Source organism: Augochlora pura, chromosome 10 (genome assembly GCF_028453695.1).
Source record: "Augochlora pura isolate Apur16 chromosome 10, APUR_v2.2.1, whole genome shotgun sequence".
Taxonomy (NCBI): Eukaryota; Metazoa; Arthropoda; class Insecta; order Hymenoptera; family Halictidae; genus Augochlora; species Augochlora pura.
This window is the reverse complement of record NC_135781.1, coordinates 21,376,967-21,400,660: the sequence shown is the minus strand read 5'-3', so window position 1 is coordinate 21,400,660 and position 23,694 is coordinate 21,376,967. Positions and strand designations below refer to the sequence as shown.

General features: G+C 34.9%; 1 protein-coding gene across 1 annotated transcript in view; it reads right to left on the bottom strand.

Annotated features, from left to right (window-relative positions):
* The window catches only part of Dgk (diacyl glycerol kinase 1), a 180,219-nt gene that overhangs the window by 13,695 nt on the left and 142,830 nt on the right, over positions 1-23,694 (bottom strand). The window contains exons 4-9 of the mRNA XM_078192934.1: positions 18,786-18,920; positions 17,472-17,682; positions 16,295-16,456; positions 2,427-2,549; positions 2,191-2,240; positions 1,141-1,215 (exon numbers count right to left, since the gene is read on the bottom strand). Coding sequence (XP_078049060.1) covers positions 1,141-1,215; positions 2,191-2,240; positions 2,427-2,549; positions 16,295-16,456; positions 17,472-17,682; positions 18,786-18,920 — 756 coding nt within the window. The remainder of the gene's footprint in view (positions 1-1,140; positions 1,216-2,190; positions 2,241-2,426; positions 2,550-16,294; positions 16,457-17,471; positions 17,683-18,785; positions 18,921-23,694) is intronic.

Below are 23,694 nucleotides of genomic sequence, written 5' to 3'. Positions count from 1 at the left end.
GATGTTTTTGTGACGGTCAAAATAATTAACGTAACTTAAAACCGGCGAACGTAGTTATATAAGCTTTAAGTTGTTGACTCTTGATAAGAGTATCAATTGCTGAACTGTTATTGGTATACAAAATTCATTCATCACACTATCATCTGTCACAGGAGCACGTCGCACACTAGTCATTATAGCTATTTACATCATTCCATTATTATTGTTCACAATCTTAATTATTAATTAGTTACCTCTTAATTTTTCATCATATTATTTAGATTGTAAAACTAGGCTGACAATATAGAATAAAACTTGTTCGTTTAAAACAAAGAGTTGGAAAAGTTGTTGAATAGTCGTGTTATCGAATAGGTATTGATTGATGTGTTTGTTTATGACCAATCCTATCCCTTGTAAATAATAGCGCACGTGAGCCTGACAGATTTTGAAATTGATTTTTCTCGCAAAACGGAGCACACTGTATGTGCTAGTTTACGATGACAAGTTAAAAATACTCAAGTTTGACAGTCGGAACTAATGACGCGTTGAAGATGTTATTGTGAGGCAACAGGTTAACGATAAAGACAAATGTATGTAATGTAAAACTCGTCACGCGCGTTCGTTATTTTATAAAGTACTGCATCAGAAAATCTGACACTAATCTAGTATTGTAAATATTCTTTCGGTAATCTTTTATTACTACATTCGGTGTTCGTAATATCATAAAATATTCTAACATTTCCTCAAACCAAACCTGTTCTTTCATAATTTTTACATAGTTTTAAACCGTGCACTATTACACGCTTCGAGAAAAAACGACAGCATTTGTTATGTTATTAATATTTTTTGTTAATATAATACTTGTCCATCACATTTGTTCATAGTTGATGCGATCAATTTCTTCGTTAATATGAATATTTCTTTTGTTTTAAAATCGTATCAAATATCGATGTAATATTTTGATGGGAATATTTTATTGGATAATAAAAGTGTTCATCGCGTGAATTAAGAATGTAACATTTTTTACAAGACAATTCTTAAGATTCTTCAAATAAATTATATATCGGGACAGTTCTCAAAATTTGTCTACATTTTTAGTAAAGCGATAATTTATTTAAAGGATCCATATTAGTAAAATCAGATATTGGTGCCACCACTTACCGGTTTCAATTCAGAGACGTCCCATCCGAGATACTCCGCGACATTCATCATCTGATTGACAATGCAGTCCATCTCCTAGGGACACGTGATAATGATATTAAATGCAGGATCACTATTGATAACGGCTGCCTAGCCATCGATCTATTACACGTTAGCGACAGCTGCCGCGATGATAGATTTATTTGTGGCTAATATATCGTTCGTGAAACTTTACATGCCCTTACACATCGATAATATGGGCGCATGTTACTCTAGTCGATTGCGACAAATATCGAGCAAAAAAACTAGACAAAATTTGAAAAATAGGAATATTTTTTGGTATCCTTAAAAAGTCGATGCTTTCACGGCTCTTCTTTAAAATTATTAAAAGATTTCAAAGATTTGAAGAAATAAAATCAGAAAATCTTTATCTTAATATTAGTGGAATGCTATTAGCATCATGCGATATAAAATTTTTAATGAAGAAAATGAAATATGATGCATCTTTTATATATTTTTCCTTTCATATGATTTGTATACTGCATGGAATATGTGTTACTATAATATTTTTTATATGTTGAATATTAAAACAAGAGAACAAAAGGTTTGGACATTTGAAAAATTATAGTCTTCTTGTACTAGATTATGAGAGCGTATAAATAATCTGAAAATAAACAAAAAACTATGGTGGAAATAAAATTAGTTGTTATAAAAACAACGCATTCTGAACATCGTAACTGTATTAATCTTCATGATTTTTTCGCTACTAATTTAATTATGTTTCCACACACATAAATAAACAAAAGATTACAAAGACAATTTGTTACGCAATGCGTTATTATTCGTTTCGGTAAACAGTTAGTCGTCGTGCATATGTATTCTGCAATGTGATTCTTCTAGACTACCATTTAACGAAGAAAATCGGAATTACTGCTTCAATGAATTTTCCCTCCGACTGTCCCGCCAACGTATCTCGTTAATTAAAGTGTTCCACTTAATTGAAGGTGATCAAAAAGCCGAGCCGCGGTCGTCGACGAATAAAAACTGCGAAAGAGATTCTCTCGTACTCACGTTCGTATCGAGAACGCCGTTTCCATCTGTATCGTACAGCCGGAACATGACTGGAAGAAGAAGAAGAAGAAAAAGAGGAAAGAATGAACGAATTAACCTGCGCCGAAATTGACGTGCAACAAGTTGCAGCGGACGCGCGAGCTCGAGTGCGTTGCTGGCGCGAACTCTGCTCGACTGGGGCGTACCCCGCTCTCAAGTTTATTTGTTTTCTTTCGTGTAATTGGAAAATCGCTTACATTCCAATTTGTCTTCCGGCCTGCCAGCTTCGAGGAGCGACAGATAGCACACGATGTCCTTCAGACTGACTTTAACCGAGTGAACGTCTATTGTGCTCTGCTTCCGGGCGAGATGTCTTATCTCTGCAATCAAAGAGCCACGTATGTAACATTTGTGTATTGCTGAACTGCAGACGTTTATGCTAAAGACCCTGCGAGAAATTCGGAGTAAAGTTAAAGTATATTTGTTTCTTCAACAGGCCATAAATGGTGCCGGGACATTCCTGACAACAAAATCTTTCACATTTTATTTCATAATATTTGAAGTACACTAATTTAGCCTAGGTCGAATGTGATCCAGCACAGCCCTCCACTATCCACCGCCTGGCTTCCGTTAGAAGCAGATTTCGTTATGCAGACTTGTAATGTAGATTAGTTATTACTGACTTCGAATATAATCTATTAAATGTAGATGTCATTCGTTTTTTCTAAATGGTAACAAGATATAACTTTATTGTTATTAAAGTCTAGGAGTGAAGTAAATAAAGAAACAAGAAACAGCGATTGTTTTGTGCCATTATGGAAATTATTAATACGTTAATTGTCGCATCGGTTAGATAGACAGAAGACAATAATTTTTAATTAGTTTTAAAGATTTATTTTTATTATAACATAATGAGCAAATTAAATGTTGATAGGATTTGTATAACATCAAAGAGTTAAACTAATATTTAAGATTTCTAGTTTCGGTTTCATTGACTAAAATGATTGTAATATTGTCAACTTTTAGAATTAATATTCTGTACATAAATTGACGTAAAGATCTACTTTGCTACTGTCAATATTTCAAGATTGATATTTGATAAATATAAATCTTTCTTTTCGTTTGAGAATTTATGGGTGTTAAAGAAGTACTGTTAACGTTGCTGCGAAAAGAAGCTTAAGCTAAAGACACTCATCGATTAATAGAATAGCTCAGATAATTTCTCGATACTGAGGTAAATGATACTTGCGGGCAATTTATTCAATGCGCCGTGATTTTTGTTCGATTCGACACTATTTTTAGATCGACGGGATAAAGTGGTTCTTGATCGATCGTCCTCCGAGAGGTCGTACTGAATAACCTGTTGCTTCGCTTGGGATATAGAAGGTGAGCATCGACAATAATTACAATGATCGATGGGAAACCTCAATTCATAAAAACCTACTTTTGCTACAATTTCGACGATAAAGTTACAAAATAGATATACTGTTTAATCAGTTTATAATTTCCGAAAGTCTATAATTTACAGTTATATATACAATTATAAACTGCTGAATAAATAATTTAGCGGAATCAATTATTTCAATTGTATAATAACAATTTCGCTTGAGATTACCATGTGGAAAAAAAATTATTCAAATTTCTCTTCCAGTGTAGCATAATATTTGAAAATTGTAATAACCAGTTAGCTGTATTTGACAAGTATACTCGTCATAGTAGTTCATACTACTTCTTCATGACGAGTATATTCATTAAAAATAGCTAATTGGAGGAAAATCTACCATATACAATTTCATGCGTAGGTATTCTATTGTATAAGTACATTATATATTCTGTCTTATAAAGTGTCAATATTCCATTAACGAATTTGGACACTCCAATTAATAATTAATTGCTGTTATATTTTCATTACTCTCTTACAAAGAACATATATAATATTTATTTTCGTAAGTATTTTTCTTAGCAACTAAGCAAGATATTCCAACGAATACGTGAAAAATAAGTGAATATTTGTTCTACCCCTTTTCAAAATATCAGCTTGTTCGTCGAGAGCAGTGATAAACGGCTTACCTTTAAAGGCTTTTGCGAATCCTTCAATGTATTAGATAAATTAGGTTTAAGTTACTAAAAAAGAGTTTGAGTTCACCAAAATTGCTGGAGTTTCGAAGCTAGAATACACTTACAAGATGTGCAGAATTGTACGATGTAACAGGGTACAATATCCCAGAATTATTCGGATCGCAGAGAGTGCTGTTTTGAATATTTCTTCGACATGGCAAAGTTCGATTTGACCAGATGAGAAGATGTCGAAGATAACGATATGATCACTAACATTTTCCCTCGTAACCCAATGAGTCTCTAGGCGCAACGGTGGACAAAGGAGGAAGAAGGAGAACAATGTTGCTGGTCACGGGGGAAATAAAGTCAGCTGATCAATCGCGCAAGGCGGACGATTTATCTTTAGTACGTGCGACAACGTTGAAACATATTCACCGACTATTCTATTGCTCTCCAGCGGTCCATTTTGCCTCCGTCTGTGATTTTTTCGGCGGCAATGTTACGATTTATCTCGCCCTGATTGCTGGCGAAGCACACGGGATCGCGATAACTTTCGTTCCTGTGGCGTAGGAAAGTATCAGATAACGTTTCCAACTTTTCTCTTTTAGTTTCACCTAAAACGAATGAATATACACTCTCATCCATAAGTCGCCCAACACTTACTTTGAGAAATATGATTGTAAGGAGACGGACGCAGTTGTCTGGATTAATTTTATTGCTACACTTTGCTGTATGCACTTATCAGTGGAATTATTTATCTTTATTTTTATTTTCTATAAGTACAGAAATATCAAAAATAAAAATAAAGATAAATAATTCCACTGATATATTTTTAGACTCTTAAAATTGAAACACCATTAGAAAGAAAATCAATAATCAAATTTTAAAATGTCACCATTTTTTAAACTATCGATCTTTTGCTTTTGCTCCAGTTACTGCAATAACTATACTCTTATTAATTAAGAATTTTATGCGTTTTTTTCTCGTTTTAAATGAACAAAATGTTCGCAACCGTGGTTACCGTGGAAACATCGTTCTAAAATTTATCCAGATATCAAAATAGCGAATGTCACAGTTGTTAATTTTAAATAAATCTAGTAAATTGACTGCAAAGTATACATCTGCGTTTCGCAAAGAAACGTGAAAGAAAGTTAGAGAACAAAATATGCCCTTAAATGTGTCGGCTTGTGATCTCTACTTAATCTCGTTCAGAGTTGATCCTTTTAAAATCAATATAATGAATCACAATGCAATAATTAAAGTATATATTAGATATAATATATGTCAGAATAATTAAACAAACAATACACATGTTAGTGTAGATTCTTTTTCAGGCGAATTCAACTCATTTGAAAGTCTTGTTAGCACATGTTGTATGTTAAGACATACGATTACCCTTAAACATTTTCCATATAACTCCAAGCTATAATCTTGGTATTAGCATTAGATGTAGTTTTAATTATAATGTTCTATTCACTAATGTTTAATTTATTAATGTTTCAGTTATCTTAGGTTCATTCTAATAGCTTGTGCAGCGGCCGAGAGATATGTCTTCAAAGTTAGAGCTTACGAGCAATAGAAATATTTCTATACCGTGACTGAGAATGCGGAGACCCAATAATTTTTCTCCGCCTGTCTATTGCATGCCGTGTGCATTGACAATTGGTCGCCAGGGGGCGAATCAATTTGCGACAAGCCGCCGCGCAATTTTCCTCGGAAGACCAGTCGCGAGATTCGTTCCGCAGCGAGGCGTTGACAATTAATGTAATTGAAAACCGGCGATGGCGCGATTGATTGTTCCACCGTACCGGTGGGATCGCGAAGCAATGACTAACCAACGAGGCCAAGTTACTCGGAACATCGTGTTCCCGGTGAGATTTTATTCGCTTCCGTTGCGCTCGAATAGAATCAGCCTCGCGCTCGCGCGCGCATTATTCCCGGGCGCGATTAATTCACCAGGCTTTCCCGGCTTTGAAAAAATTATACCCGGCCGTTGGCAGCGTTCCTCCGCGTGACAGAAACAAATTCGAAACCGCAGCCACGCACGCGGATGCAATTGACGCAAGAGCGCCGCGACGCGTCAAAGTGAAAATCCCTGACGTTCCATTTCGCGTTATAAATATTCAGGGGAATTGTGCCCCGCGCGACGAAATCGCTATTAATAACGCTCCCCTCGGTCTCTTCGCGGTGACAATGAGAGTCCGATGACGGAAGCCTTCGGTCGTCGCTCCTGCGCCGCCAAAACTCCGTTGCCAAACTTTCTTCGGCTATAGTTTTTCGAGATAACCAATAGGAACGTGTAACTTCGAGTGTGTGTGTTCGATAAGAAAAATTGCTTTTGTTATTGTTATTGTATATAAAACATATGTATATAGTTTTGTTATTCTTAATATAATAAGTTTATTTATTCACAAGTGATTGCATTAACTGCGATATCAATACCGACCACATATTTTACAATGAATTATATCATAGTAAACAACGTTAATTACAGTTTAGAATATAATCCACATTTATATTAGCATGAGTAAATTATAACAGAAAACTGTAACGAATTGTATAGAGCAATTGATTTAAGGAAAAGGAGGATGTTTCTAATGTTATCATCGTTCAGGTTTGACCAAAGGCCATTTTTGATAGAGAATTTACATTTTACACATAAAATGCATTTAGGAGGACTGTGGAGGAGGTGAGAGTCATTGTTTTCATAGTATTCGGCTTTGTTTTTAAAATTCTGGCATCTGGATCTTGCAAATAAATAAAAATAACATTCCTCTTCTGAGTGACGAATAAATCGGATTTATTTGAGAATGTATGCACGTGACAATATTCTTATATTATTATAAAATGGTGTCTATAATGTATAACATGGAAAATTGCAAGAATCTAATTTGTTTGTTTTTTGTATATAATTTTTTTAATGAAAATAGGCTTTTGAAAATGACAATTTTTTGTATATTTTATACAATTTAGGAGTATTATTATATTTACTTAAAGTTATGAATAAATCGAATTTGTTCATCATTATTTTGTTCAAATTAAAGTCCATCGTGCAGAATATCGATAATTAGGTAGGGTTTAAGTCATCAATTTACTGGTATGTCGTTTATTTATAAAATACAAGCCTGTGAACCTTGTTATCAGATAAAAGTAACATTCCTTTGTGAGTAACGAAATAAATCGATTTTATTCGAGTATTTCTGCAAGTAAATTTGATTAAAATAATGTCTATAGTGTAGTACATGGGAAATTGGTAGGCATCTAAGTCATCATTTTTCTCGCACTTAATTTGATTTAAAAAAAGCCTTTGAATTTGACAATTTTTCACGTTTTCTAAAAGAGTTAAATATGTTTCTGAGAATAACGAATAAATTGAATTTATTATGTATGAATTTTCGCCAAACTGAAGTTTATCGTGCGCAATATCGTTAATTAGGAGGGGTTTAAGTCATCGTTTCACTGGTTTCCATTCTTTTTATAAAATGCAGGCCTCTGAACTTCGCGGTTGTTGCCCGTGTTTATAAAAACAAACTCTGTAACGCTGAGGTACCTTTATTGAAAGGTCCCAATTCATTAATCAGATTAAGATGTTCTTTGTTTGATCATCAATTATGAAACAAGTTTGCAACTATTGTGGTGTAGTTCAACTCTGTCTCACGGCTATATTTTCCAAACTAAATTGGAGAGTATCCAACAAAATCGTGTTTTAACTACGTGTCTCATCTCAACCACTATTTAAAACGATACTCAACTCTTCACAATGTTATAAAAAATAAAACGCTGTATTCCGAGGACATTAGGCAGTCATTCCACACAAAAAACAATTACACAGTTTCTACGATCAGAAGCCAATTAATTCCGAAATTTAGAGATCGGACCTTACTCTCAAAACTGAAATTCTCGAAAACAGTTTCTCTGAAACTCATAATCGCAAAGCTAGTAATCCATTTTAAATTTCACTTCGTCGCTCTGATGGTTCTAGCGCTCATGGCACACAACTAAATCAATAAAATCGCATAAAAAGCTAGGATAACTCGTGCTAAACCTCGTGATTTCTTTGACTAGTGATGCAAAGGGTGACCGACGAATCTCAAACTAATTTCCTCGCTCACCTTTCTTCAGGAGCAAACCGGAAACGTTCGACAAGTGCGGCCAATCATTTTTCAACACCATTTGGCAGTAGCGGATTCGTGATACCGGCCAAGAACCATGGAGCCACAGTCACCAGAGCTTAGATCGTTCGAAACCAGGTGTCGAGAGCAACAGCGAAACCGGATGGGCTAACGTCGATTGTCGGACGATCGCGATCGATGATTATAGCACGGGAATGGCGACACTTGTTGCACGCCGCGTGATCCCGAAGACACTGAGCCAGCGTATCGTGGGAGAGAGCTTTCGAACAGAAGGGTCCTGGGATACTAAGCATGACGTTATTTATACCGGTTGATACTGGTTCCTCCTCGCGTTATTTCGGGGATCAAACAAATACGCAAACTCATCGCAAAAGCGGGACAATCGAACGGGCGCCACGCTGTGCCCGTCGTCGCTCGACCAATAACCAGAAACCCATTGTTAACGCGTTACTGTCCAAACTTATCGTCCCATGAAAGCAAAGTAATTTTGCTAACAAAATTGAACTTACAAAATTAGAGTTTATCGTATTTATTCCAACTTTATAGCAATTTACGAGTCCCAGTAAAACTTTATTTATTCAGTTATGTTATAGTATAAATGGACGGTTCAGGAGCCACCTAGTATAAGACCAGTCTTTTTTGGAAATAAGTTATGCAGTGCAATCGCGTTTTTATCGTAGAGCCGTTAGGTCGATAGATCAATATAGTCGACTTTTATAACAATAAACAATACACAGTAGTAGTTACATTAACCAAGGATTGATTAAATAAAATTGTACAAAAAGGAATTGTTTCTTCTAAGAGAATATTCATGTGTGTTGCATTATTACAGGCTTTATTACTTCTTACAATGTCGATTATGTTCAGTGATCTCATGAATCGTAACATAGTATAGCTTATTTAATGGACTATAGCAAAAATTAACTTTCAAGCTTAATAAAAAAAGTTGCACCAATGAGCGTTCAAAGTGTTGTTTCATTCAACTTTGAACAGTATATTGGTCTCTTGGACCAATTGAAATTAAGCAATTATATTTTATAATTCATGATAAATTTTATTGAAACATCTTTTAAAAAAATACATACTTCTCCAGAAAATTAATTGTTATTGACCGTCTGCAACTTCGCGTAAAACAATTTTAAAACATTCCGCCTCTACTTGTTTTAAGGGGCGAATTCTTTACTTTCACGCCCCTGAACTCAATTTCTCCAGGTCTTGTGTTTAGTTAAAGTTTAACAAAATTTGTTTCCTCGTTTCGAAATAAACCTTGTAAAGGAGAGTGTTCTCTTTGCTATGACCTCTCAAAAGTTGATGGATGAGACAGTATTTAAACAAGAAGTATACCGTCGGCGTTAGAAACTGAGCTACGGAAACGAGCTTGATGTTTCAACGTGTATATTACTCTGTATTGAATTTAAAAACTAGTGCTTTTTAATTAATGCCAGATTTAACTGAAATGTTTGCAAACGAGACGGTTCTACAAGGATTTCAAAAGGTTACCAGTTTCTTGGTGTCGCCTCTGACATTGTGAAGATATCTTCTGTATTTACGAACCGAGAATGTGCTCGAACTGTGTTCCACCATCTAAATGACAGCATTTATCAAGATAAAACTCGGAGAACCTTAGTAAAAGGTTCGTTCCAAGCAGTGTTTGCAAGCAAATAGTGCAGACAGTACGCATTCTGCATCGAAGAAATATCACTTAATGTGACATTTGCAACAGAAAATAATGATCAAGATATACTCTATTTCGACGAATCTTCTAGACACTATGAAACAATTACACATAAAACAATATCTGAGCTGAAATAAAAACAGTTAAATCTCGTACAGGTTTCTTTTATTTAATAACAAACATAATTTTATAGTTTTATAGTTTAGTAGTCTATGTTTCTTTTTTCTTGCTATAGTAAAATTGACAACTGTTTATTTTATTTAATCTATGCGTAAAAAATCTGAAGACACGGCTCAAGTGAAACACGTTTACTCCTTTTCCGTTCGACTTAATTTTAACGTTTCTCAATCTGGAAAATTGACAGAATTTCCTTCTGTCAAGCTTCCATAAATCTATTTTGATGTTTGCGTTTCGAAAATTTCTACTGGCTCAAGGAATCAACGCGATTCTGATCGACGATCTCCGCCATTTGAAATATAGAATCTGACCACCAGTCTAAACAAATCCCACAAATACCCAATTCCGAAATATCCATGAATCACTTCTGTCTGTCGTGACATTTCATGCAAATCAAAATGTCAATTTATAAATGGTAATTTACGTGTTCCCGGGATTTAGCAAGCTGATCGCAGTTCGATAAACAATTTCGTCAAAATGGTCCCCTGTCCGGAAACGTTTAGTTTCCGGGTTGCGAAATATAAATGTCACTCTCTGTAGCTACCGTTCAACTATTAGCGCTTGCTCAATATTATTTGTTACATTATTGCTACAATGTCCTTATTTCATTCTCACCAAAAGTTTTCGAGTCGGTGGAAAAAACATTTTCATTTATTCCTATTTTATGGAAGACCCTAAAGAAGTGGCAATTTATTAATACAATTTATTTTTCTGTCGGGACTTTGGAATTATTATTCCATTCTGAAAGTAAAACATCAAATGACTTTATCATTTCCTGATAAAGCTTAAAAGAAGTTTGTCAAATGACTTACAAATCTCGATTATTCATATTATTATTAAACGCTATTGCTTCTAAGTCAGCATAAAAAGCAGTTGTTGAAAATTACGCCTTTTGTGAAATTTAAAAGATGATATAACGGATGCATAACTTTTAATAATCAATTGTTTTGTGGATAAAATTTACCCTAATCATTTCGAAATGGAAAACAAGTCTGAAATGTTTGAAATGTTTATAAAAATTGCGTAAATAATTCAAACAAAAATAAAAATCGAGTTTGAAATGTTAGAGTAAATTTTATTCAATAATGTGTTGATCACTTTTATTTGATAATCTCTTTTTACCTTTTATAACTAAAATATTGAATCAAGTGTTCGTTGACGCGCGTGAAAAACGAAATTATTTACCGAACAACCATAGAAATTATATTTGAAAGGAAGCTTGAGCAACCGAAAAGCCTCGTCGATTAAAGTTAAGAATTTCAAATCTAGTTCACAGGGAGCATGTGTAAATAAAATATGAAGCGACAGGAGGAGCTTGTACGGTACCAGAAAATGTTGGAAGTTAAATTAAACGATTTCATATTCCTGTATAACAAAACAATAATTTCATTCACTGACACGCAGCTTTAATAAATTATATTAAATATCCTCAAGTAGTCGAAAAACATCGACGATAAAAGTAAAATATTTCGAACCTGGACTACTGGAAGGGTATTTGAATGAAATATGGAGCAATAGAAGGAGATCGTACGCTATCAAAAGATGCTGAAAATAAAAATTGAACGGTACCATTACTCTGTATTACGAACATATTATATTTAATCTCGAGTGACCGAAAGGTACTGACGATAAAAGCAAAACATTTCGAATCTGGTCGACGGGAGGGAATTTAAACAAAATTAGAAACGATGAAAGGAAATGTTGTGGTATCAAAAGAGGTCGAAATTAAAAATATCCCTGTATTAAAAAAAATAATAAAATGAATTCACTAAGGTACAGCTTTCAACGAATTATGTCTAACGATCTCGAGTAACCAAAAGGCATCGACGATGAAAATAAAAAGTTTCGAATCTAGACCACTGAAGGGTATTTAAATAAAATTTGGAGCGACAGAAGGGGATCGTATGGTTTCGGCGGGACGAGAAATTCAACGGGAATAAAATCGACCATTGCGGACGGGAATTAGAAAGTTAAATGCCCGGAAGGCTTCGAACACAACCGCGCCGTTTACGAGCACTACGTTATCAAACGTAACGCCGCAGTTTTATGAATAACCAGGCCCCCATTCGATGCGGCCGCGTAATCAGACAACGAACGAGCAGCAATGGCAGACGCGGGCAAAACATGGCGGACACAGGGATCGTATTTTTTTCGATTCCACAATGACAGTCAGTCGCGGCACCGCGAAGTGCACTTCCGGTCGAGATGACGTCCCGTTCCCGTCATAATTCAACCGCATTTACGATCCTCTAATATGCCGCGCGGATAATGCATCAACATAAAAAACGATGCCGGCCAGAATGAACCCCTTATCATTTCGAGCATAATACGATTTTACACCAGACAAAGAAGATTCCACGACACACACATCAATTTCACCGCCATTGGAAACCGTATTTCTGTGTCAACGCCGTGTTCCGCCTACGCGAGTCTACGACAACGGTATTTCTCTTTCGATCTACATACACACATTGGACACTGGAATGTTTCATTATCGAATCGAAAGTTCACCCTTGGAATTCATTTTTCAATATTGAATCGGAGAGTCAGCGTGGTTCTTGGTACATCTCCGAAATTTCAATTTCTTCTTTTCTTTATTATTGCTGTGAACCGCGTGAAATGCGTCATATATTTTCATTATTAAAGTTCAATTAAATAGTCCAATGAAAGTATTATTTGAAACGCATACTTTTTAACATCCATAGTACCATGAAATTACTAACATACAGACAATAGACCTTTTTCACAAGGATACAGTTAACCATGCTTAGGATCATTCACAACTTTCCTTATCAATCCTTCAAACATATTTTCTAAAATAAGATAATTAACTTGTTATTTTCAATTTATCGACTATTTATTCAAGACAACGACAAGAAATGGAATAATTAGAAGAAGGATTTTAATATTTTAGGTGAAATAGCTTCAATTTTTGTATCACTACAGAATTTAAAAAAAATTAGTCACGATTTGTAAAGCAAATCAAATATTCCAAATAATAAACAGATTTCCACCAAATAACATACTCCGGCAGCGGCTCACAAAAATCGGATATAGTAACGCTGCATTGTAAATATTTTCGATTTAAAATACTTCGTCGCAAGAAACAAGGTGGCCATACTTTTCGAAGGGATTGCGCGATATCATTTTTTTGCCCGGTCTTGGTTTATTTTCCCATCGGCGTGTTCTCGCACTTCTTGACTCCTGGCGACGTAATCGATGGAAGAGGCTGTCGTTGCGATTCGTCGACGAAGAAATTTTGATCGGTCCGGGTTTGCGTCACGCGTTTTTGCGACGTTCCCCGGCGACGCAAAAAAATAATCGATTAGGGCATCATCGCGGGACAATAGGCGCGTCCATTAAGTCGTACACGGTATCCCGGACGTTTTATGGCTATCCGGTTTACGGGATCGATTTGTTTGCCGACGTTGTACGCCGCGCGTCTCATCCATAAAGAACTCTATGGCGATCATAAAGAGTTACGTTACGATCAGCCCCGCGATTCAGTGTTGTTTATACCGCGGACGATAGCCTGTCCCGCAATTGTTCCTTGCCTTCGATCCTGGATATTTTCGGTGCTCGTTACGCGCCGTTTGCCGCCGACTTGCTCGAAATAAAACTGCTCGGTCCGTGTGCTTGAGAAACTGGTATATAACTGCCTAACGACGCGGCCACGTTAGCGTCTAGAGTAGTCTAGACAAGTGTCTCAGTTACGTGTACTGCCATCGTGCCGATATTTATTGGTTTTAGAGCTGTATCGGAGCCGAACGATATTTATTGGCTTTGAAATTGTCTTACGACGTAGGTACGGCTACGGAGATAACAATTCCACTTTGAGGAGGAAAAGGGAGACGCAACTTCGTAGATATTACGAGGGAGGACGATGGATTCCGAGTGCAATATCTCGGCTTACGGAGTCAACGTGTTCAAAGGATACATTTATTAGTAAACTGCGGATTTTTATACCAAATAGAAATTATTTAAATTAATTCTAAGAAACGTAAATGAGGCGAAAACATCTTTCTGTTTTTAATAATATTAATACGTTGCGTATAGTATAAATCAGATTTTGATAGTAGTTGATGTTCTTGTGATTACTTTTGTAATTGATTACGAAAAAAAGTCATGGCGAGTCATTCCTAGAATAATCAGTAATCATGGTTACATTTGGTAATATGCAATCATTAATCGGTCGAATGATTAATTTTCCTCATGACTTGCTATTGGGTCCGGACGAGAGGCCTAAATAAAATAAATCTTCCGTTGCAAATATTCAGCAAACTATTTAGAATTATTATTGACTACCATAATATCAAATTAATACCAGTTGTCCATTAATCATGATTACTTGATCCCTTAGTCATCGTGAACATGTTGTTGCTTTAGTCATAATCGTTAACCATTAATCAGATTACTCTTTGTAGATTTCTGGTATAAACATATTTTCAAGTTCTTTTTATACTTATCCAATTTCGTTCTTGGCATAGTAATTTTTATTGAGCGTGTATAAAATCTGGTTTATTGATTAGGCCGGTAAAGCTGAGTTTTAAAATTATCACTGACGCAAAAAAATTTAACTGTTTAAAAAAATTACTGAATTGTCTTTAGATTGTATCAATTAATTGGGTACCATTTTCTAAATAAAGTTGTGTAATCTCCACTTTCGTAACTCATTAATTGCTACAGCAAAACTCCATTTATACGAACTCGTTGGGAGAGTTCGTATAAAACAGTTTATTTAACTAGGTATGTAGTTCGTTTAATTGAAATCCACTGACGTCTCCTACTATTTGCAGCATTGCGTTCAAATGACTCGAATTCATGTTCAGGTAAGTGAATTCAATCACGTATCTTGCTTAGCCCTCGAATTATGACAGTAGCTCGGAGTCTATCACATAACTGACTTTCATATGATAAGAGCTTATCTAGAACTCATGAAATCAGTCTAACAAAAGTTTCGTTCAGATAAATGAAGTTTAGATAAATGGACTGTGGGTCTTGAAAGAAAATATAAAATGACAAATCATTGGAAATAGTCGATTCGTCTAAATAAAATTTTATGAAAAATTGTATTGGTTCTCTGAATCAGAAGTTGTTAATTTTGAAAGCATCATCGTATCAGCAATATCGTTAGATCTACTAAGTGGCTATATACGGGTGCAAAATATTAACATTTTATCACAGTTAATAAATTTGAAATTTATAGAACAGAACTAACTTAATAACAAGAGTCATAACTAGATTGCGGATTTTATCGCATTCGTTACGAAAAACAAAGGAACGAAATACATAACAGTGGAGACAAAAGAAGAATGTAAAATTACTACAGCACTTCTTTCGCTATTAACACCATTAAAAGAAGAGATCTTTATTTTGCATAAAGATCCGCTGTATAATCATAATAATCTTATCAGCTAATAATTAATTATTTTCATTCTCAGTAGATGAGGCAGGAAGTCAGAGAAATAAATTTCAGGATAAATAAATCGATATGAAACAGAATCTGTGTGACTTCGATCGCGTACAGTGTGCATATTGTCCGTTGCTCAAAAGATGGCACAAAGAAAAATTCATGATCGATTCCTACCATCCCACCCATGTTAACGCCCTCGCAGAAGTAGGGTAAATGTGTTTCCTTTATTGGCAGAAATGATCTCGTCCTATTAGCCCCAATTACCAGAAAACGAGGGACTCGAACCTGGCCGATTGTAAACAAACAACGCCACCTCACTCCTATAACCCTTTTTCTCCCACGTGGTCTGCTCCTAGCCGCCTCGATTTTGTGTTCATTCCACACTTTTGATCATTATCGGCTAAGTTACGCACTGAACAAGAGATGTGATTAAGTGGAACGGTCGATCGACCCCTGTTGCTTTTTGCGTCGATTAATTTATTGACCTTCTTGTGTATCAATAGCAGTGGGTTTCGGCAGGTCATAGAAAAATGGGGAGTATGAGCGTGCAGGACAGGCGGAGCGAACGGTATAACTTCTTACATCTCGATAGAAATTTTTGCCATCTTTTCAGCAACGGACGGTACATAGTTCGATTATGCGGTCGCCGGAAAACTGTTTACCACTCACCTTCCAATTTTCCGTTGTTAACGAGCAGCGAGTTGTTCGACTTCCGCGACGAATTCCGCGACATTTGGCTGTGGCTGGGGCTGCTGTCAGTGCTCTTCTTCTCGATCACGTCGTGACAGCTGTATGACGTGTGCTGGATCGTCACTATGGGATGGACGCTTCCTTGAACCCCACGAAACAAAGGAAAAGGTTAACGGGTGCCGCGATCGGATAACAGGAAGTGGTATCCGCCGCGGTACGAATCTCGATTTACGATCTAATGGACGTTGGACGGACTCGTCAGGTTTTGGACCATTTTTACCCATCCCCTGCCACCGATCAATCAGATACGCGATCACCGTAATCCGATACCATGATCTCTGTTCCGTCCTTGATATCGTACAGCCGTAGAAATTCGTTAGCGGAACAAAGTTTTAATCGGAAATTTAGATTGTATGCTCAACAGTGATTGCAGCTTCTAATTCCGTGAGTTGTGTTAATAGATTTCTGCAGGATACAATTACTGAGGATCTTTATGCAAAGTGAATATTGACTGCATTCGGTGCTAGACGCGGTTATTATACAGATTTAATTCTTCATATATAGATTCTTGACTATTAAATTCTACTAACGCTTTGACTATTCTATATTTGACAAATCTATTTTTGTCATAAATGCATATAGATCCGCAGTCTAATAATGACAATAATTCATTGTATATAATCTATGGTTTGCTTGATATAATTTCATTTTCATTGAGTTGTATTATATATAAGTTAATATACATATAAAAAAATGGATTTTTAATTTATATGCATTTTGAAAAGCAATACCTTTGAAATCGGGACATCTAATGCAAAACTATCATTTCCATTGCAATAAATTTTGTTTATATTACAACTTTATATTTCTCCAATATTACTAAATTATCCGAAAGTAAATTGTTGTTTTCAGATCTGTTACATATAGAATTATATGTGCGTTTGTATCTTAGATACAAGTTGGTAAAGAATTATTTGCATCTACAGACCAACTAAAAAGAAATCAAGCATTTTACTATACTGAAGAATGCATAAACGTCAAAAATGGTTTTGCAATTTACAGAAATGTAAGAAAATGTTCTCGAATATTTCACAAGACAGGGAAACGTTTCGAACAGAAGACGATCAGCTATCAGTCCTAGAGTTGAGGTATGTACCTCGAGCCTTGGAGGAGGCTTCGTTATCCGTCCTATGGTGTCCCAGAGCCTGCAGCTTCTCCGTGAGTCCGTGAATCTTGTCAGCGAATGAAGAACCATGGCTATCTGTCGATGTTCCACCGGGTAGACCTGTACTGTTCACGTTGCTGCTGGATGTTGTGTGTGAGGTGATCGGAGCACAGGCTGTTGTCGACGATAACACTGCCATCTCCTAATGTTTAGGGGCAAACATTACAAAACTTTTATTCGTGGACAGCTAAATAAAGTTTCCAGAGAAATTTTTGGTGTCCGCAGTTGAACCAGATATTATTTTCGATATTAATGCATTCAATGTTTAGTGAAAAAAATGATCTACCATGATCTTTATATGATTTATAATATGAATATAATGTAAATAATAGTAATATGATCTTAATAATGGTTATATTTCAAGTATCAAGAGTTATTTATATCTTATCTAGGCTAATGTTTACTCTTAATAATACTGTGATATACATTCAAGTAGTGAAAAGAAAAACACGACAGACTGGAATCTTTAAGAAATAAGAAGAAGAATTAGGAAAGAAAAAGGAGTTTACAATGCTTTTAATTTACAACAGTTTCAAACTACAAATTATAAATATTACCTAATTAAATATTTATTAAAAAAGTGTATTTAGTTGTTTAGATATTAGTTCACAGTATTAAGAACAAAACCTAATATATCATAGTGTCAAAATTAATAAAAAGATTCATTCATTCAAAATTTAATAAATAAAAAAAATGATTTGTTATGGTACTAAGTATTTATTTTTGGTTTGTATATTTTTTGTCCGCAATAATATGTACAAAATGTAATTGATTTTATTTTCTAATATTCTTTTAATGTAGTTTTAAGCTTTAAAAGTCACCCATTTCAATTGTTATCCAAAACACGTCATTCTTCAATAAAATGCTCAAACATATTCTTTCATGATAAATTGTCAGGAGAAATATTAATATAAGATACGATCGAAGCATGACGTAGTAATTACTCTAACTCTTAAGTAAGCTATTTAATAACTATCTTGTTAAACATCGTGAAGAAGCACCGACATTTTGGACAAGTTAAAACCAATTTCGAAAATAAGTCTTGTTACAGAGAATCAGGTTTGATTGTATTTATTCTGTGCTACACGATTCCATACAATTTATAATTGGAAATAGCAGTGCTGCAGAAATAACTTTCTCTGGATTCGTTTTTCTGTTAGATTGTTACAGGGAATCACGGTTTAAATTTTCTCCCACCTGTTGCCGAACAGCGGAGACTGTACTCGAGGAAAGCAAACACTATACCTTGAAAGCTTTTCCATCGACGCCACGCGGTACCTTCTTGACGAACGAGAGGAAAAGGTGTCGTGAAAGCTCATCCGGAGTCGCGACATCCAGATAGGTATCCAAGAACTTGCGAAATCCTTCGTAATCGATGTCCTGGAACAACAAAGTTAAAAGTATCGTTAGCTTTGTGATACAATCGATTATATTCACCTTATTATAGCAATCACATTTAGATTCTACATATTTATTAACACGTTAAGCGCCACGGTTTTCCCTACAGATCGACGCTAGACTTTCCGGTCCAAATTGAACAAACAAAAACCGATATCGCATAATTTAACTGTTCAGTCTTAGAAGTAAGCAAGGATCGACACACGCACCGCGATAGAAGAACGAGAAATCTATCACCGGTCCGAAGGGATCGATACGAACTGAACGGAAAATCTAGCGCCGGTCCCTAGGGACCGGCGTGGCGCTTAGCGTGTTAAAAGGAGTTATTTTTTTCATTATTATCTGTTTTATATATATTATATATGTATATTATCTGATATAATTTGATATTCTTTATTAAATTATATATTTTACAAATATGTTGTATTTAGACACAATATGAAAACACACTCTTCAAAAAGACTGCAACGTCTAACTGTTAAAGACGCCAAATTTTTTATTAAACTCTGGTTTGTGCAATCTATGTTGAAAATATATAGAAATAGTTTACGTAATAATCAACATTTTTTAATAAGGAGAATGAAATATCTTGAAATCATTGTCTAGTAATTTCTTCAACAATAAAGAAATCGGAGTCTTCGATTAAAATTGGAGTCGCTAATTATTTCGCTACTCGTTATATGAACTCATTAAATTACTAATTTCACCGTGAGTAATTTCACCGTTGACTTCACTGAAAAATCAATATCACGGACACTAAATACAGCGTAAGTTGATTATATACGACAACATATTTGGCAATTGCGAGCAGTATATTGCGTCGCTGGATCGATGGAGCCTAATTCAATAACTTATCCACGTGATCCACTAATTTTGATAGCCCATCGCCATGGGATTTACATTTTAAAACACAGAGTCCTATCGACAAACGCGGATTAAATGTCGAAATCATCGATTGATTTTGATGTTCTGTGCGAACGCCGAATTATCCTTGTGATCGCTATTCATCTGTAGGACGTGATAGATGTCCTGATATCCGTGGGAGATGGCACAGACGGGTACAGGTTTACGATAGATTGACGATCTTGATACCTACGATGTAACACAGGGTGACCCATTATTTATGGTACAATCAGAAATGGGGAATGATTCCTCGTGAACAATACGCCATAAACGTAGTATAAAAGTTTTCCATATAATGCTTTATTTCGGATAAAATCGAATATTACAATTTGCCGAGCACGCCCGTAATAATTTGTTCATTTTTCTTAAATACAATATATGATTAGTTGTAGTGTAAATTTTGGTATGCTTAGTTTTCAAGCTATTCATATCTAAATAGTGAATTACTAAACTGTTAAGCATACATTTTTATTAGTTTATATTTCATTAAATTATATTTAATTAAATTATATTTCTCCAGGTAATTTATAGACGTACAAGTAAAATAATTATTTAATAAAACCTCAAGGAAGCGGAAAATTTCCGGAAAACGCCGGAAATTTCCAAGATCCATTCAAACTATACAATGGTGTAGAACACAGGTTATTCGAAGTCAGGAATAATGCGATTGATCGATTTCTAAGGGCGCTAGATGAACGTATTAACCCGATAATAGGAGTAGCCATCTTGTAATCAGCAACGGCGAACAGTTTGCTCGGTCTTCTCGAACAGGATCACCGGCTATTGTACGTGGATTATGCGGTGATCTAAATCTTGTTAACGCAGGAGTTTGTCGCGTACAAGAGAGACACGGTGTGTTCGCGACGGACAATGGAAAATTTCGGATTTCGAGTCGTCATCGGCGAAACGTCATTAAAACACTTACAGAAATGACAAAATCGAACATTTGAAACTTTTTTTTTTATATGAAAAAAATTCTAAGAAAGTGTTCGATTATTACTAGACCATAGATTTTTATGTCAATACAAGGTATTTTACAAAAATCAGAATTAGGGAGAAGTTTTTCCCGTTAAGTAAAACATTACTCCATTAAGAGAATATAAAAACGATAGAATATAATGATAGAAAAATACAAAATTAGACTAGGGTTTATATGCTTTCTTTTACGAAAGTGACTATGTCAAATCAAAAACCGTAAAGACGTTAGAATATTTTATAAACTTCCTTCTATTGTGTACAACTTATTAAAATGGCTAAAAACAAAAAGACATTTTTATGAATTTATGCTTGTTAAACTTAACTTACACAATTTTTATTTTACATAAAAATTCGGAGTCAAAAATAAGTCATAATAATTTTATTTCAACTCATACTTCTATATTTTCGATGTTGTTACAGATTTTCATGTTCACAGTCCTTTAAATTAAAATACAACTATATACTATATTTTTTTTATCTGTATCATGAATACAAAAGTGAAAAGAAGAAAACAAGTATAAAAATATTATTAGAACTTGGCGATTTATACATTCTTTTGCATTTTAAAAATCATCTCATATTATAATTCCAAAACAGCTCGTAGTCTATTTCTTCCTAGTAGATATCTGTTATGGTTATATTGAGATGAAAATTATTTATTAACATGGGTGTCAGTAAAGATATTCATAGTAAAATAATTCTCAGATATTTATTAATAAAGAAATTAAATTGTATAATTTGTTGAGTTATGATACTTTTTGTAGGGAAATCTCATGATGTGAATTATTTCCATTAATTTTTTAAATGGTGGTTTATTAAGGGTCACAGAAGTTGCTCCAATAATTTTGTGTAAAGTCATAGTGTTTTAATAAAGAATATACAATAAAATCACTGTTATGCGAAATTAACTAGGGACCCACGATTGTTCAGATAATAGAACAGTTACGTTATTAAAGTGTTAGGTTAAATCTCTGCTTATTTATAGATAATGGTGTTATATTTAGATTGACTTAAATCGATCTGTTTACCTATACAGTTTGTTTAGATAATAAAGAATGTAGATATTTTTATTAGAGGACATATTACCATATTCCTATTAGAAGATTTGATAACAAACATAGGATGATGGTGATTCATCAGAAATTGACGCATAACGAATAAAGCATAATCAAAGTTCTAATAACCAGGTTGACGTTAAGTAAAGCAACTTGGAAAGAAAAGAAAACTTAAAGGGATTGTGCCAATAAGATGGTTAGAGAAGTAATACTAATTAGTTCGCGTTAGAGGCATGATTCAGAGCACTGTGCGCCGTTTGAATGGAATACTTCTAACTCAACGTGATCGACGCTCGAATTAAGTTTCACGAGGGCTCAGGTGAAAGTTGCTCGAGCACCTGTTTAAGGAACTAATTGCTTTAATTGGTTCGGTATCACCCAACGGAAGCGAAACCTGTTGATCGAGACCCTGGAATATTGTAACACCTGATCGGAAGCAATAAAGTATTTGACGGAACGTCATTAATTAGTTTCCGAACGTTAATGCATATTTTAATCCTACCGTAATAATTTATTTAAATATAATATGAAAGGGCACAGCCGATTAAGATGGTCACAACTGCCCTTAGAGGTTTTTCAATGAGTCATATACCGTTCGATAGCTGACCAATAAAAACTCATCTGTGTAAAATGTTAACCCTGTAACTTGTCCGTGAGGGTAGTTACAGAGTAAATTAGATTTCGTGGTTTTCTGGATATTGATGTAATAATGTTTAAAATTACTTAATTCACACTCGCGGTAAACTAGAAAAGTAGTAGCTTCATTCTGACAGCAAAAAACATCGACACATTGGGTTTTCATTTTTTTTGACAATGTTGCAGGCGAGAAAAAAATCTAAGAAAAATTGAGTACACGAGCCGTGATAGTACCTTATCAGGGAATTAATATAAAAGTATTGAATATAATATAAAAGTGAGAAATCTTCAATTTTCCGATTTTTTGGGGGTTTTTCATTTTTGATAATCACAGCTTGCAACTGAAAAATCTGAAAAAATTCTATAACATCCGGCTTGATGTCCAAAATAAGCCATATTTTTTTCAAAATTTTAGAAAGTCGCTAAAGGTAGAAAAATGACGGAAAACCGCGAGATCTAATTTACCCTGTAACTACCCTCACGGATAAGTTACAGGGTTAAAATTTTGCACAGATGAGTTTTTATTGGTCAGCTACCTAACATAACCTGACTCATTGAAAAACCTCTAAGGACAGTTTTGACCATCTTAATCGGCTATGCCCTTTCCCTGAAATTCGTATCCAACGATTCGTTTCGTAAAAATGCTCAATTTCTCGACAGCAATTAGCTTCCGTTTAATAAATGGCCTCGAGTTTGTTTTCGGAATTTATTTCATTATTAACGGAGTGTAAACACTCGTTTCCCGGTTAATTAACTGGTTCTCGACGCACAATACTTATGCCGCGAACGTAGTCAACCGTCGCATAAACATCTTCAAACAAATTTACGCGGGCTCGATTGTGCAGTTTATTAGGCGTTCCGCAAATTATAAATGGAAATCGTCGTGACACTTGGGTACCATAGTTATTCACCGAACATGCTTGCGCCGTTGCTTTGTTTGTCGTTGTAACGGTAATTAGCTATTCTCTGTTGTTCGTTACGCGTAGCATTGTCGTTGATCGCGAAGAAACGTTTGACACGCGAGCGCTGGTGAAATGGATATTGACGTCAAGTAGTGTCGAGTTAGCTGTTTAGTAATAGAATTAAAAAATAACTTAATCATTTCTAAAGAGATTGCAACGACTAACTGGTTAGAATACTCGCGTTCTGTCGAATTCTATTTTATAGATCTTTCATCCGGATGA